This window comes from Lampetra planeri, chromosome 11, assembly GCF_965212315.1.
Source record: "Lampetra planeri chromosome 11, kcLamPlan1.2.h2, whole genome shotgun sequence".
Classification (NCBI taxonomy): Eukaryota; Metazoa; Chordata; class Hyperoartia; order Petromyzontiformes; family Petromyzontidae; genus Lampetra; species Lampetra planeri.
This window is the reverse complement of record NC_136117.1, coordinates 11814834-11830379: the sequence shown is the minus strand read 5'-3', so window position 1 is coordinate 11830379 and position 15546 is coordinate 11814834. Positions and strand designations below refer to the sequence as shown.

Sequence of the window (15546 nt, the reverse complement as noted above, 5' to 3'; positions counted from 1 at the left end):
CAATCATTGTCCGTAACCTTTATTCCAGGGCACAGACCATTCACAACACACACCGGGTACATGAGATCCAAAACCGTGAAGGCTCAACTCACATCAAGTCCAACCAGTCCGAGAACATTTCGTTAAATTTATTTTGTAACCTTAGCACTTTTTCAAAACGGGTATTTGTCAAAAAAAACTTTTTTTTACAAAGTGCTTCTTGGTCAACTGCACAACGGTTAGACTGGATGCCCTGTTTTTAAGGTGGGGGGTGGGGGGGGGATGCCTTCATGGCTTATCCAGCAACCATGTCACACTATGGCCTGCTCCAGAGGAGACTTCCACGTGATCTTTTAACGCAGGGGCGGGAAGCCTTTTCCTTACCGAGGTCCGAGTACAAAACTTTAATATATCTTTGGCGGCCAGTCAACTCATAAGCACGGTTCATTCACTCGTCACTGCAAGAGGCCCTTGCGGTAACTGTGGCTGAGTACACGAGATTTAGAAAGTGTTGTAGCCAGGTTTAAATGAGTAGAGTAACATTAAAACATATTTTCGGGCTGCTTCCAAGTGGTAGGCCATTCGCCCCTGTGGCCATGGGCCAGATTAAATGACGGTTCTCAACCCACGTTTTATCACGTGTGTACTGTATGCTGAACTTCTTTCGCACCGTACGTAGCTTATTGGAGGTGCGGGGGGGGGGACATGCGCAGACGCAGCGGTCAATAACCCCACACGGTAGTGAGCCATTCCCCTCGTCGGTGCCATTCACCGCAGTGCAAAAGGAGCTATTTGTTGGAAAAGGGGAAAACTTGGCCTGAAGAAGAAACGAAGTCAACCGGTGGACAAGTTGTGTTCCCAAGATGCACAGTTTAAAGACAGGATCAGTATGTATGTGAGCGGCGTGTGCGTTATCAATGATAAATTATTGTAAAAAATATAAACAAAGTAACCTCCATCGATGGAGTGAAGAATCTTTTTTTCATATATATATTGGCACTTTTAGAATTTGGAGTCTTATCACTTGCAAGCCGCATTGTACAGCCTCACTTTTGCCTTGGGATTTTGTTTGGTATAAAGATGATTATTATTTAATGGGAATGTGAGACATCTCCTGGCAAGTGCACTTTGATTACTAACTAAGTGGTGCAATTAAAACCTTTACGTGTAGCAAACATCCAATGGCAAGAATATTAATGACATTCAGCGTGACGCTTCCACCTTTTGACTTGAGATTTTTAAATGCATCAGAACTTTTGCCTTAACAAAAGGAGCCTCGGTGCCAAACACAAGTTGAAATTGTATTTTAAAAAAAGTTTAATCGCCCCTACAACGTAATATCCTGAAAGCATTTTCGGTAAAATATATTTTCTCAAACGCTTAGTGTTAACGCATGTATGTATGCATGCTGAATTTCTTTCGCGCCGTACGTAGCTAACCGTGCTAATCAGAGGTTAATGCCGGGGAAAAGGGGGAAATGGCTGCTTTCACGTAAGGGTATGACCAATTGTGGATTAATTTAATGCCACTAAAGAGTGATGTTTGTAACATGATTTTTAAATAAAGTGGCAAATGTCAGATTAATTATAACTCGGGCAAAAAAATGGAACTGATAGCATTTGTTGCAAACCTACTTACCAATTTGGTGGTATATTTTGATTTATAAAAGCCCCACCATATTCTTACAAAAAAAACAACAAAAGCAACCGCAACAAAAAACCAGTCATAGTAATTATTGTGCAGGGGACAAAGGAATATAACGTATAATACAAAACACAAAAACCCAACCGCGCAATGTGTGGTACGTGCACCACCTAAGGCTTTGCAAAAACAAGAAAGTTTTTAATTAGTCCTGCTTATTATGTGTGCCACAGTGCAGTCGCTGAGCCTGCCTTCTTAATTTGAATGAGATGGCCTCCGTCATTTTTATTTTCTTAACGCAGCACTGTTTACGTGACCGCGGGTCTGAACAAAGACCACAACAGACGCAAATTACAAACGCGCCAATTTTAAATACCAACAACTCCATTAACTCCATTAAAAAGATAACCCTTCGGTGACTTCACTCCTTAAAAGTTGTACAGAACAAACAAGTGCAAGCCAATTTATTTTTTGCGAGGAAGGATGGAAGAGGACTAATGTAGAAAAGCCCCGATTCTTTTGCAGCTGAACATCATGTTCTTAACATGAATTAATGACGGACAACATGAAAACTGCAAACAGAAAAAGATGAATCCGGCACGGTGACAAAAAGACAAAAAAACGCGCTTGTAACCAGTGTCCAAGTGCTCCCCCCCCCGCTCCCTGATAACGCCGGGTGCCGCGCGACGACGGTGACGACGACGACCTCGTTAAAAATTGCACGCTCACGACTTGACGAGCTTGAAGCCATGTCCCGTGTCGAGCGCCGCCGGCGGGAACCAGCGCAGCTTGATGCGCCGGAAGCAACGCGAGCAAACCTCGCACAGCACGCCCAGGCCCAGGCCCAGGCCGAAGCCACCCAGGCGGTCGCAGCAGGCGCACGACGCCGCTCGCACCAGCGGCCTGAGCGGGCGCGGGAAGTACGCCGATCCGGCGGCGGCGTCCTCCGGCACCCGCATGCGGTAGTCGCCCCACGAGGAGGACACGCCGTAGACGGCGCCCGCGCTGCCGCACTTCTCCTCCCACGTGGCGGCGCCGCCGCCGCAGTTGAAGTCGACCCAGCGGCGCGTGAACTCGCCCGGGAGCTGGGCGCCCGCGCCGTCCATCGTCACGACCGCGTCCGCGTCGCTCGCCGTCCGGAAGATGACGGCCGCCTGCACGGCGACAAAGCCCTGCGGGCCGGCGAGGCGGCGCACATCGCGTGCCCACTGGGCGCCGCTCTCGCAGTCGAGCACCACGATGAGGCGGCACGGGTGGGGCCCGCTCCGCTCCTTCCACCACTCGAGCAGGGTCTCCAGCTTCAGAGATTCTCCCCCTGCAGAATATCCACCGCTGGATGACGGCCTCCCTATACAGCGTGGGTCGTGAGGGTTTATTTGAACTAGTTCACGGCACTGATCGGCACGGGTTGGTCAAGGTGTGCAGGATATACACGGAAGCATAGCAGTACACAACAACAACAACAACAGTGGATTTTGTTGCACTGCCCACAAAGTTGTTGGGGCGAGGCAGCCTTGACCCAAAACATTACAAAAAACATTGCACACACCTTAATGACCTGCCGAGTGACTGGCGTATCCATCATTTATGTCGCTGGGTGGAAAGAGTTAGTGGGATTTTAAAAAACCTACCCATTATTTCGACTGCCGTGCCAGAACACAGAGAACCGGCGATCTCTGATAAGTCCTGTGCGCTAAACCATTACACCACGGCAGCAATCATTTACACCTTGAGAACCAGATTTAAAACATCGGCAGCTGAAATCCAGCTTCAAACCCAGGTCCCAGGAGCAGTGCCAGCTCATCGCTCCGACCTCCGAGTCGCCCGAATTCATTTTAAATCAGTTCGCTGAATCATCTACAACAGGGGTCCCGGCAACCAAAATAACAAGAACATTTTTTTTCGAATTCGGTATCGAATTTTTTTTTCAAGAGCAGCAACGAGCCGGTAACGAAACAACAACAGTCCTTAAATAGCCACATGCGGCTCCGGACGCGCAGTTTGCCGACCCCCTGACCTACATCATCATCATGGCACACCACGTCGTCGGGAAACTCACCTGCGAGCGCCCAGTCTCCCGTGCTGTGCGTGTGCCCGCTGTAATAGAGGATGTAAGTGTCGTGCCGCGGCCCGTCCTGCGTGCGCATGTCGAAGAAGGTGCGCAGCTTCGCCTGCAGGTACTCGAGCGTGAGGCCGCTCGTGCAGTAGTCGCAGCCAAACGTCTCCACCATGTGGTGCGCAAAGAAACGCTGCACCGTGTGCAGCGTGCCCGTCGAGCGCACGTTCAGGCTCTCCACCAGCTCAGGCGGCAGCAGCAGAGGCTGCCCGTCCGGGCTGGCGCACGCACGGAACCAAAGGAGGTTACGGGGGGGATTAGAAGTTGTCGGTCGTCAACACAGCTGGTGACGATTAATAGACTAAGAATCGTCAACGACTACTTTTGCGCTGGACGCCCCGACATTCTGCCTCTCGAAGGTCGGAAATCTCCTAAAAGCCACGCCCAATATGACATGGCTCATGATGTTCATGTCACCAAGCCCACTCCATCACCAACTAACATTGCACAGTGTTGGGCCTTATGAATGCGGCAAAAGGATCTCGAGGTAAAAAAAAAAAGGAAATTGCCATAAGAAGTGCTGCTTTTGAGCAGAGGCTTCATGTCAACTTCTCAACAAAGAGTGGATGAGCTTTCTCATTCGCAGCCCCTAGTCTGCAATACCCTCCCACTCCACATCCGACAAATCGACTCCATCACATTGTTCAATATGAACTAAAGACCTTTTTATTCATCCAGGCATATGCTGATGAATTGGACCTTTCACCGATCGGTATAAATTAAACTTTTGGCACTCCACCGCCCCATCCTGTGAAGGTTTCCTGGCTTGAGTGAGACAAGTTTGGATTGTGGTCTGGCATGCGAAGACCTAACGGACTAGCTTCTCTGTTGTGATTACTTTGTTTTGTTGTGTGTGCATTTTGTTTTTGAGCCATTTCTTGATTTGCTTTTTTCTTTTTTTCTGAGGTTTTTTATTTTGCTGGGGAGTAGCTGTCCGTTGTATTTGGCCCTTGTATATAATTAGCGTTGTGAGAACAGCGTTGTGAATGACGCTATTGTTTGAAGTGGGTGTAAACAACATCTCTCTCTACTTTGTTGACATTAGGGCGACATTTTGAATATTCATACACAAAAGAGAGAACCACGAGTAATACAGTAGCTACTCTTAGTTTTTTTCCCGTTAAAGTCACGTAGGTAAAAATAAATAATACAAATAAAATAATAGAAATAAAATAATTACTTTATAAAAATATTTATTTTAATAATAATAGAAATAAAATATTTATTTTCTTAAAATAATTATTTAATTTCTATTATTATTTCTATTATTTGTATTATTACATTTTTATTATATCTTTTTACCTACGTGACTCTACCGAAAAAAACCTAAGAGTACGAATCCTTGCAGTCACGAAAGCTTCAAATCTAGACTTAATACAGTACCTGCAGTAGGCAGTCGGGATGATGAGTGCGTAACCCACGCAGGTTCCCCCGAGGCAGCTGCCAAGCTCGTGGAAGAGGCCAAAGAGGAGCGATTCCAGTGGCAGGATGATCAGGAAAGCAGCCATGAAAGTGCCGTTGTGTGCCTGCAGTGCGACGCCACCGCAAACACCACCACCGCCACATTTAAACTCACATTTGCAGTTCTATAAAAAAATAAAAGAGGCAACCAAAACAGGTTGCCCGCTACTTTCAAGAAGCGACATCGAATGGCCCAGCTCAGTTTGTAACTCTCATAAGAAATCTAGTTGCTGCGTCTTATCATCTACATTGTCATCAGCCACTATCCACTGCTGGATGAAGGCCTCCACAAGCAGTCGCCACCTCTCACGGTCCTGCGATACGACAATGCACTGGTTTCGATTTAAAGCTTTCGTGACTGCAGGGATTCATATTCTTGGTTCTTTCGGTAAAGTCACGTAAAAGGGAAATAATAAAATAATAAAAATAAAACATAATAAGATCAAATTCTCACGACGTTTCAGCCACAACGCAAGTAGCCGTCCTGTGCCCGTGTTGTGGCCGAAACGTCGTGAGAATTTTATCTTATTTGGTTAAAATTTTTATTATTTTATTATTTCCCTTCTACGTGACTTTACCGAAAGAACCAAGAATAAGAATAAAAATGCACTGGTGGAAAACTTTTGTCATTTATTCACGTTGGTATTTCGCTTGTTATTACCAAGTTAAAATACAAATGTACAAAAGCACTCTCACCTGTTCTCAAATGATCCTCATCTACCTTCAATGACGGCTCTCAGTATTCAAAATCTGATGTTTTCCAGTTAGAAGAACACATGCCCAATATTATTAGATAATATACATTATTTAGGTTGCAAACGGGTAAAGATGCCGCCCTTGCATCTACCTACTCGCACCACTGCTGATGGAAAGGCCTCCACTGCAGGGAGCTCTCGAGGTATTTGGCCTACTCTACCCACACTTTACCCCACCACACGTGACCTGCCAATTGACTGTGGCACACCCATTCATACTGCTCGGTGGACAGAGGCGGGGGAGGGGAGGGAATTTAAGAAACTTGCACCATTGCTGCAACTGCTGAGTCGGGAGATCAAATCGAATCGGTGACCCTAAATTGCAAGTCCAGCATGCTAACCATTACACCGCGGGCAACAACCCCATTACATTAATGTACAACTTATTTCGCACCGTGCGTAGCCAACCGTGCTAATCGGAGGTGCGTGGGGAAGGACAACAAACAAAACACAAAAAAGCAGTTCCAGTTCAGTACATTGGTTCTGTCCGTGAAACGAAACACATTTACAATTTGCAAACTGCGTAAAAATGTATCACAGCGCAACCCGACCGCCACATCGCCCCTTTACCTGCCAGCACACGGCCCCCAGCAGAGAGGTGGACATGAGGGCCCCGAACACCAGGCGCTCGGCCACCAGGCAGAAGTGACGCATGCCCCGCGATGCCATCACGCCGTCGAGCCCCTTGCCGCTGGCGCGCAGCAGCGTGTACGCGCCCAGGCAGTCCGTCAGCTTGTTGTGGAAGGCCCAGAGCGACGCCACCAGCGCCAGGTGGCAGCCCAGCCACAGGATGCCAAACACCACGAAGCCCGGGATGACGATGTACCAGCGGTGCAGGTCGGCGAGAGCGCAGGCCGACAGCGCCAGGAAGAATAACTCGGTCGCAGCCAGTGCCAGCACCGAGAGGCGACGCAAGCTGTTGCGCATCTATGGTTGGGGGGAGGGTGGTTCGCATCCACGGACACGCATCAGGAATTCATCTTCTTGGTTCTTTCGGTAAAGTCACGTAGAAGGAAAATAATAAAATAATAAAAATAAAACATAATAAAATAATTATCACGACGTTTCGGCCACAACGCAAGCAGCCGTCTTCAGGTGAAGAACAGGTCTGTCAAGTAGACAGACTCTGTCTGTGACTTTACCGAAAGAACCGAAAGAACCAAGAAGATGAATCCCTGCAGTCACGAAAGCTTTAAATCGAAACACATCAGGAAGTTTCGCGCACTGGGGCGGTCCAGTGACTCGGCGAGATGATGCTTTGTGTGTGTACGTTGTATGTTGAACTTCTTTCGCACCGTACGTAGCTAACCGTGCTATTCGGAGGTGCGGGGGAGGGGGGAACGATAAAAAAGCACAGAGCCGGCAGCCGCCCGTGAACAGACTGGGTTCTCGAGTGTAGCGAGTTGATGGTCCCGGGCTGATTGCCAATAACTACATGTAGAAAAACGTCACACAGCTTTCACTAAATTTGGCTTCGTCCATTTCTGAGAAATGAATATGTTGGTTTTAATGACGTGCGACACTTCTCAGGTCATTTCAAAGTTGCGCGCTTAGTGGGTAAAGAAGCCTGTTAAGCGTGCATTCACTATTAGTTCCGCAATGCCATCTTTGGGCGCAAGTCTCCAACAGAGCTCTCCAGTACTCGCTGCCAGAGCTCCATTTGGAGACGTCTTTGACTTCAGGCACAGAGCTAACAGAGCCATCGTTACATAATTTGGAGCCAAAAAGTTAAAACAGAACAAGCTGCACTCCCGTGAGCCGCTTTGAGCATGGCACCAACAAACATTCCCGGTGCAAGTGGCGAACGGCAAAGCGTGAATATTACATGACTTGCATCTCCCATAGGACCGGCCTGAAGCGTTTGTTAAAGTGTTACAAATTTCGTCTAATAATGTTGCTTCACAACAATGCTTTATATCTGTTGCCCCATTTAACATAAGCAGCGGAAATGGACACATTCAAAAACGTTCCAGCATTTAACATGAAGCTAGGAGCAAAAAAGTTGGACCTATAGATCGCAGCATTTATGATCATCATCGTCAGCGACTGGCTAGCCACTGCCACTGCGAATGAAGGGAGCTCATTGCTCAGTCTCCTTGGTTTAAGAATGGAGCATAAAAAATTCCAATAAGATCAATCCTGACGCGCGCACACATGTTACGCATGTATTCTGAACTTAAAAACTCATAGGGAAATTAACAAATGGTTATACCTCCAGCGCATGTACTGCTCATTGTGTTAATCCAATGCTGGGTGAGGGCCTCCCCATGCCTTTCGGGACATCATATTTGAACATACTTCACGACACTGGTCAGTGTGGTCTGAAGTTGGGGAGAACTGCAAAACAATCGATGTTGCAGCACTTGCCATCCACAGTTAACTGTAATGGGTTCATGTGGCGCCTAAGGCTACTAGTGGCAGCAACATTCACCATCATCCCTATTGAAGACACACTTTTATAACCATATTGTTGACATTGTAATGTGTTTACCCTGTATTGCATTGCATTTGTATTGATCTCTAGATGAAATGCTTTCATTGATCTTTTTCTGTATAATTACTGAACGTTTTTATTGCTTATATATTACTGTTACTGTTGTATTTCTGAAGCGCCTTGTAACGATTTGTTGTGACGGCCACGATACCTAAAAAAAGATTGTTTGATTAAAGATTGATACATAAATAAAACACGATTGCTATATCCAATCACGACCCTGACTAGCGACAACTCATCGAATCGCAAGTGTGGGTGAAATAATTCTACCTCTAAATCGGTATTAGCGGCACTGCAGGCTTGAACGGGGAGGGCACCGGCAAGCGGCGGGCAATCACCTGCAGGTACGGCTGCCAGCGCTCCGTCACCGACAGGCCGCAGAAGTACAGATCGAGCAGTGGGCCGGCTACGAGGCGGCCAAAGAAGCAGCCCAGCGCGTACGGGTTCACGGAGACGCCCAGCGACGGGAAGAAGAGCAGCGCCGTGAGCAGGCTGAACGCCACCAGGTTGAGGGGAGCCAAGAAAGACTTCATGCGCAGGTCGGCGATGCAGAGGCCAACGGCGCACGCAAGCAGCACCACGTTGGCGCACTGCGGCGCCAGCATGGCCGTGCTCGCCACCGAGAAGCCGAGCAGCTGCAGCAGCTCGGCGCCGGTGACGAGCGTCGGCGTGCGGCGAGTGTAGCCGCAGACGCGCTCCACCAGGGCCCACAGCAGCTTGAGGGCCACGCTGGTCAGCAGCAGGTACCTGGGGAACAGCGGTGGCGGACGAACGTCAGCGGAAGGCCTGCTGCCGCTGCGTGCAAAGAGCGCGGATGAATGTATTCCGTTGCAGTCAACTCTCGATTGGCCTACATCCAACAGCATCTGCAAATGATGGGAAAACCCATCACAACGGTGGAACGTGTACAGGCTGGAAACAAATACTAACAGATATGAGTTGGTGGCTGCAACCAGTGGTTCTCAACCGGGGTTACGTGGACCCCTAGGGGTAAGTGGCAATGTCCCAGGGGGTACGCGAGGTGATTTATAAATGTGTTAAGTTATATCATACATGAGTCATTGGTGTTTGAATCTGGCAATATAAAATAACTACGATAACATTTAAATCCATAAGGTAACATAGAACGATATAACAGACGTTTCGAAACTCATTAATCGCGAACAATGTGGTTTCCAAGAGTAAATAACAAGCCCAAACAAATTAACTCGCGCATGCAGAGGGTCCGTTTTTTTTATTCGCTTGCAGTTACTAGCTAGTTCGGATAATTCGCAAAATTGACAATTGGTTAAAAACATACTGATGTGAATTATTCATACCTTCATTTCTCAGAAACATGTTGGGTTGAAACAAAATTCAACACGGGGTTACAGTAGCCAAACAAAGGTTGAGAACCACTGGTTGAAACAATCGCAGAGCCACATTCCACTCTTGTCGTGGTGATCTGAACGAAGGTAAGAGCAATGTATATGTATTGTGCCGATCACATGACATGCATGTCGTTAAATCTTCTGTATTAGCCGGGTTGCAGATTACATGCTCATTTGGTGCACCCTTCACGTGCTGCGCTGGTTCTCTATTTAGTTGTACCTCACTTGTGAATGGGCCAATGACTCAGTGCCCATGTGAACAAGTAAACCTGTTACATTAAGAGGAAATAGAAACATATGACATTCTCTGTTTTAACCCTGATGCCATGTCATTTACTTATCTTTTTCAATATCTGTATTTTTGTCGAGCAACAGCTCTCCTGGCTATGCCCAGGATAATCAAGAGTTGACTGTAAATGTTTTGCCCACAGGAGCAGCTCCGAGTTGAAGTTAAAACAGAGCAACGTTTGTGCAACAATGCTGCCTTGTACATGTCCAGCCCTTTGGTCAATCCACTGCTGGATGAGGGCCTCCAACAACGCCATACAGGTTGCGGGGGTTATTGGCTAAACTGGGTGGAGCCTGTATAGCGCTTGCCTGGGTGATCACCATGCACAAGCAGGATGTCATAGGTTGCGTGGAAATGTGGAGGGTGGTGCAGCGACATCGATTGTTGTCTTTTCCTTCTCGATCTCCCAATGTTGACTCACCTTCAGTGGCCCACACTGGTCATCGTGGACGAGTGAATGCAGGGAGCCTTAACACGTTGCTTATAACAATGATCGTATCTTTGTTGCTCAATTTAAATGAGCTGCAACGCTACACACAATTGCAGTGTTTCATACAGATTAATGTACAGCAGGTGTAATTATTAGCACACTTGCACTATAAAAGCCGGCCACTGGGGTTCGATTCCTGGCCATGGCTAACATCAGCGACGAGTGATATCTGAACCTGGTCTGGGCCCACCCTTCTCAAAACCCGTCGTACACTGGCCAGCGTGGTGAAGTACAGTGAATTAGAGTAAAGTAGAGCCAAACAACCGCTGGCTGACGTAGTGTACGGAAAGCCTTTATCCAGCAAAGGATCGAAGTGAGGTACGACACTTGAAGAGAGCACCAAGCTAAGAGTCGAACATTTTCAAAGCTTAAATTCAACTTTCATCGTGAGTCACTCTGTCGTTAGACTGCTTGAAGAAGGCTTCCCCATTCTCAGTTGGCAGCCACTACGCCTTATGTGTCCCAAATTATAGGGCAGGTGTGTCCTCCATGCTCACTGCATATGCAGAGCTCAACACGTTAACATCACATACGTGGCAAGTATTTAGAAGTTATGTTTGCCTTGTGGGCGTTGCACATTTTTTATGTATTTATTCAAACAAGCGTATACTGTATGTATAATTAATGAAAACATTGGCATCTTGAGGCTAACCACAGCACTATTCAATTTTAAAGACATTACTTGGTGCACATTTTACTTGACGTGGATGGCCTTGCGATGCTCACTACGTGTCAATTAAAAACTCGGCTGACGACATCGTACATTAATAACAGTACAGGAGGGGAATACTAAATATGTAAAGATGCATCAATTCATCAACTAAAACAAGTGCTTATGCTCGATACATTTATGGTACAAATGACATCCCAAGACAGCATTGATATTTGATCATCTTTACAAGAGTTATCGTGACGTGACCACCCCCCCCCCAACTAGACGGATAGGCAGAAGGGATAGACGGACAGAGCTCATACATTATCGCTCACAACCTGAGTTAGCCCTCCGCATTGACCCTCCCCATATAAGGGGAACTGTCAACCCAGAGGACCTAACCCAGTTCATTATCCGTTCCCCCCCTCCCGCCATATTCACCCTCCGTGTATGCCCCCTTCTGTAAGTGCCCGACATAAAATGTATTTTAAAAAAATAGAAAAATTCAACTCGAGTTAGAACAAAAATAGTGGGGGCGATGGGGCGGCACAGCGAGGCACAGCCGGCTCCGCCGTTCTTACCTCGTGGCCTCCTCCTTCACGTCCAGCGCCGCGTCCTTGGTGTCCAGCAGCGCCAGCAGGCCAAGCAGGAAGCCGAACCACAGGTTAGCGAGGCTCCCGCCGGCACGCTCCATGGAGAAGTAGTAGCAGAGCACGCACGCGAGCGCCAGCACGAGCAGGCCGAGCACGAACAGCACGAGCAGCAGCGCGTTGTCCGTGCGCTCCCAGCGCGCAAACAGCCCCACGCACACGGCAACCAGCAGCGTCACGTCGGCCAGGAGGCCCAGGTACCGCACCGACGCGCGCATTCCTGCCGCGTCGCCACTGCCAGCTCGGCCCGCGCCGCCGTCGTCGCCGCCCGCTACCGCCATGCCAGGCGTCGCGTCCTGCAGCTTGGTCATGAGGGCGCGCAGGCAGTGGCTGACCAGGTAGCGGGGAGACCGCAACATGGACGCCAGCTGCGGTGGCTTAGCGGCGATCCAGATTGCATAACCCGCGTCCGTGAGGTGCCCTCACTTTTGCTGCTGTTGTGCTTTTTGTTGCTGTGGTTGTGTTGGAGGGGTCTTTTGTTGTTGTTTAATTCGTTTTTAAGATTCGGCGGCTTCAGTCCACCATGATCGCGTGGTGGCCCCAAGGTTCCTTTGCGACTGAAAATGCAAAACGCGTTCATTTCGGTGATTAAAAGGTGAATATGAACAGAGGTGGCTGGATGGCTCAGGACAAAAATACTGAGTTAGCACCGTTAAGATCCCAGGTTCAAACATGGGTTTCAGTCGACCATGATTTAACCAAGTCCTGAAATGATGGTCTCATTAGCATAACTAAAAAGTAAATCAAATATTACACTTCATTTTTCATAAAAAAAAAATGCCCAAAAAGAGATCTTCAAGAATTTAAGATATTTTTTTTAAAAAGAAAAGTGCAACGAGTGTCTAAGAAAAATAAGAATTTCTGTAAAAAAAATGTGTTCTTGCGATCCATTATCTAACAAAGTAGATGCGCTAGTCTGTGAAAATTCTAAACGCTCCCTTAACATAACGAGAGTGTGAAAAAGAGTTATGAACGGTGACGTTTAGCCAATAGATGTAATGTAAAACGAACCTGAAGCACATCAATCGTTCAACTAAATGCGCTGCTAATCCCTTGACACGCGCAGCCTTGCAGAAATATCTACAGCTGATTAATGTATGTGGGATATTGATAGGAATCTGAAAACCACGAAACCACAGCTATTGTTTACGCAATTGTATTTTTACACGCTTTTATTTAACTAACTCTGTCTGTTGTTGTCGTTGTATCCTCACATCTTGTAACTCAATTTTAACCCACTTCCCAATGTGGTATCGACTGCAAACTTGAAGTCCTTCCATTACTAGTACGGTACATTTTATTAAAGCGTGTTTAAAAAAAGTGTTTTTAAATATTACTTATTTTTTGTTAAACTCTACCACAGAGGCATGCAATATGACTAAGTCACACTTTACCCAATCCCACCAGGTTGAGCCTGTATAGTGCTTGGATAGGCAACCACCGTGCATAAAAGGGGTTATAGGCTGCGGAGCAAAGTGGACAGCAGACAGCCGTGCAGCAACATCGATCATTGTGACTCTATTAGTCTGCTCACATGTCTATGCCCCATAGCTTCACGAACCCGCACCGACCGGCCCGATATGCAGTCAAATAACTCGAGGGTGAGGAGGCCCGCGCTAAGTTGTTGTGGAATTTACAAGAGGGTTGTACAAAGTCAACAGGTTATCAACGGCCACTACTGTCAACATGACCACACCTCAACATTGATTCCTTCCGTCTGCTACAATTGTGCGTCAATTGTTCGACAATTGACGTACACAAATGTACCGGGTCCGTGAATCTATGCCAACACTGTGGTTGATTAAGTGGCAGTTAAAATACAAACTAAACTATGTTTATTTTACCAGGTAAAGCTCTTTTTCAGAAGCGACCTGGGCACAAATGATAGCGCAATTAAGTGGCTTATCTCGTGGAAATGTAAAGCAGCCAAATACTCGAAACGCACGTTTGATTTTAAATGTGGAGGGGAAAACCGGAGGACCTGGAAAAAAAATCCACGCGACCACGGTGAGAGTGAAAGACACCACAAACTTGAAATATACAGCAGGCGTCAGAGTCGGGATCAAACCCACGACCTCCTGTATACCAGGCGAGGTAGTTAACATCTCGGGTTAAAGTGGAGCGGCGGCTCGGTGGTTAGCGCACTGCAGTACGAGCTTGAGCTGAATTCCCTGTCACGGCTAACATCAGATCCAAGTGATACCTCACCCACTCCTGCGCTCCCCTGTCCACCAACCCGCAATGACCAGCGTGGTGAAGTATGGTCAAACAACCCTCTGATGATCAACATGGCGTGGGGGAGGCCTTCATCCAGCAGTGGAGTGTCAAATGGATCTATATTATTAGATAGCTATAGAAGCAGCAGTTACGAGTGAAAATCAATACTTCAGCACAATACACGTAACTATAGCAGTTATATTGTGCGCTCTTAATAGTGCAGTTATTTTGCTTCCAGCGATAAAATTACATTAATAAACACTCCAATAATAAATTATAATAATATGACAATATACATATTTAACAATGCTATAATTATACAACAGGCACACGTAAAATAATTACTCTACAATAAAACAACTCTTGCGGCATTTCGAAAGAATTTGAACCGGGAAGTAAAGCTTTGAGCCAAGCACATAGTAAATCATCTTATCACGACCTCTACCGAGGGAAAAACGACTATAGTATAAGGTAATCTGAATAAAATAAATCGATTATAATTTGTATCAAAGTGAGATTAACGGCAACTCGGATAGATAGGCCACGTATTGTGGGCCTCGGGCAGTGGGTAGCACTGTCGAACAGACCGCTTTGTTTCGCGTGGCCATGCGCCTACCGTGACAACGATGCCGCTGATGTTGTTGTTGATGTTGACGACGACGACAGCAGAGGTCAGCTCGGGTTAATTGACGATAATTATTAATTAGCGCCTTACAGTGGAACCCCCATGTACAGTAGAGTGGCTGCCTCGGCCGCGTCTTCCGGCAGAGATCTACTTCTTCTGGAAGATGACTCTGCTTCTTCTGGAAGATTACTCTGCCTCTTCTGGAAGATGACTCTGCCTCTTCTGGAAGATAACTCTGCTTCTTCTGGAAGATGTCTCTAACTCTTCTGGAAGATAACTCTGCCTCTTCTGGAAGATAATTCTGCCTCTTCTGGAAGATGACACTGGCACTTCCGGAAGAAGACTCTAGCACTTCTGGCAGGTTTCCACCTTTTCTGGAAGATGTCTCTACCTCTTCTGGAAGATAACTCTGCCTCTTCTGGAAGAAGACTCTGCCTCTTCTGGAAGATGACTCTGCCTCTTCTGGAAGATGTCTCTAACTCTTCTGGAAGATAACTCTGCCTCTTCTGGAAGATAATTCTGCCTCTTCTGGAAGATGACACTGGCACTTCCGGAAGAAGACTCTAGCACTTCCGGAAGAAGACTAGCACTTCTGGCAGGTTTCCACCTCTTCTGGAAGATGTCTCTACCTCTTCTGGAAGATAACTCTGCCTCTTCTGGAAGAAGACTCTGCCTCTTCTGGAAGATAACTCTGCCTCTTCTGGAAGATAACTCTGCCGCTTCTGGAAGTTGTCTCTTAACTCTTCTGGAAGATGAATCTGCCTCTTCTGGAAGATGTCTCTAACTCTTCTGGAAGATGACTCTGCC

The 15546-nt window shown here is 47.0% G+C and overlaps 1 protein-coding gene across 2 annotated transcripts; it reads right to left on the bottom strand.

Annotated features, from left to right (window-relative positions):
• Positions 1-3: 3 nt before the first annotated feature.
• TMEM168 (transmembrane protein 168) lies at positions 4-14905 on the bottom strand. 2 transcript variants are annotated; one of them, XM_078598850.1, is made up of 7 exons: positions 14731-14905; positions 11829-12454; positions 8785-9193; positions 6523-6879; positions 5120-5262; positions 3680-3954; positions 4-2968 (listed from the first exon to the last, which is right to left on the bottom strand). In XM_078598850.1, the coding sequence occupies exons 2-7, from the start codon at positions 12254-12256 to the stop codon at positions 2346-2348; spliced, it is 2235 nt and encodes a 744-aa protein (XP_078454976.1). In that variant the 5' UTR covers positions 12257-12454; positions 14731-14905; the 3' UTR covers positions 4-2345. The 2 variants fall into 2 exon arrangements, with proteins under 2 accessions (XP_078454976.1, XP_078454977.1); XM_078598851.1 differs by having other exon boundaries at positions 4-2935.
• Positions 14906-15546: the final 641 nt, after the last annotated feature.

Bases quoted from the DNA above. Each gene is read 5' to 3' on its own strand.
- TMEM168 (XM_078598850.1), bottom strand. From the start codon at position 12,256: ATGTTGCGGTCTCCCCGCTACCTGGTCAGCCACTGCCTGCGCGCCCTC. The intron at 5,263-6,522 runs GTAAAGGGGCGA...GTCGCACTGCAG, and splicing joins TGGGGGCCGTGTGCTGGCAG to GCACACAACGGCACTTTCAT. The intron at 3,955-5,119 runs GTACTGTATTAA...TGCGTGCGCCAG, and splicing joins ATCCCGACTGCCTACTGCAG to CCCGGACGGGCAGCCTCTGC.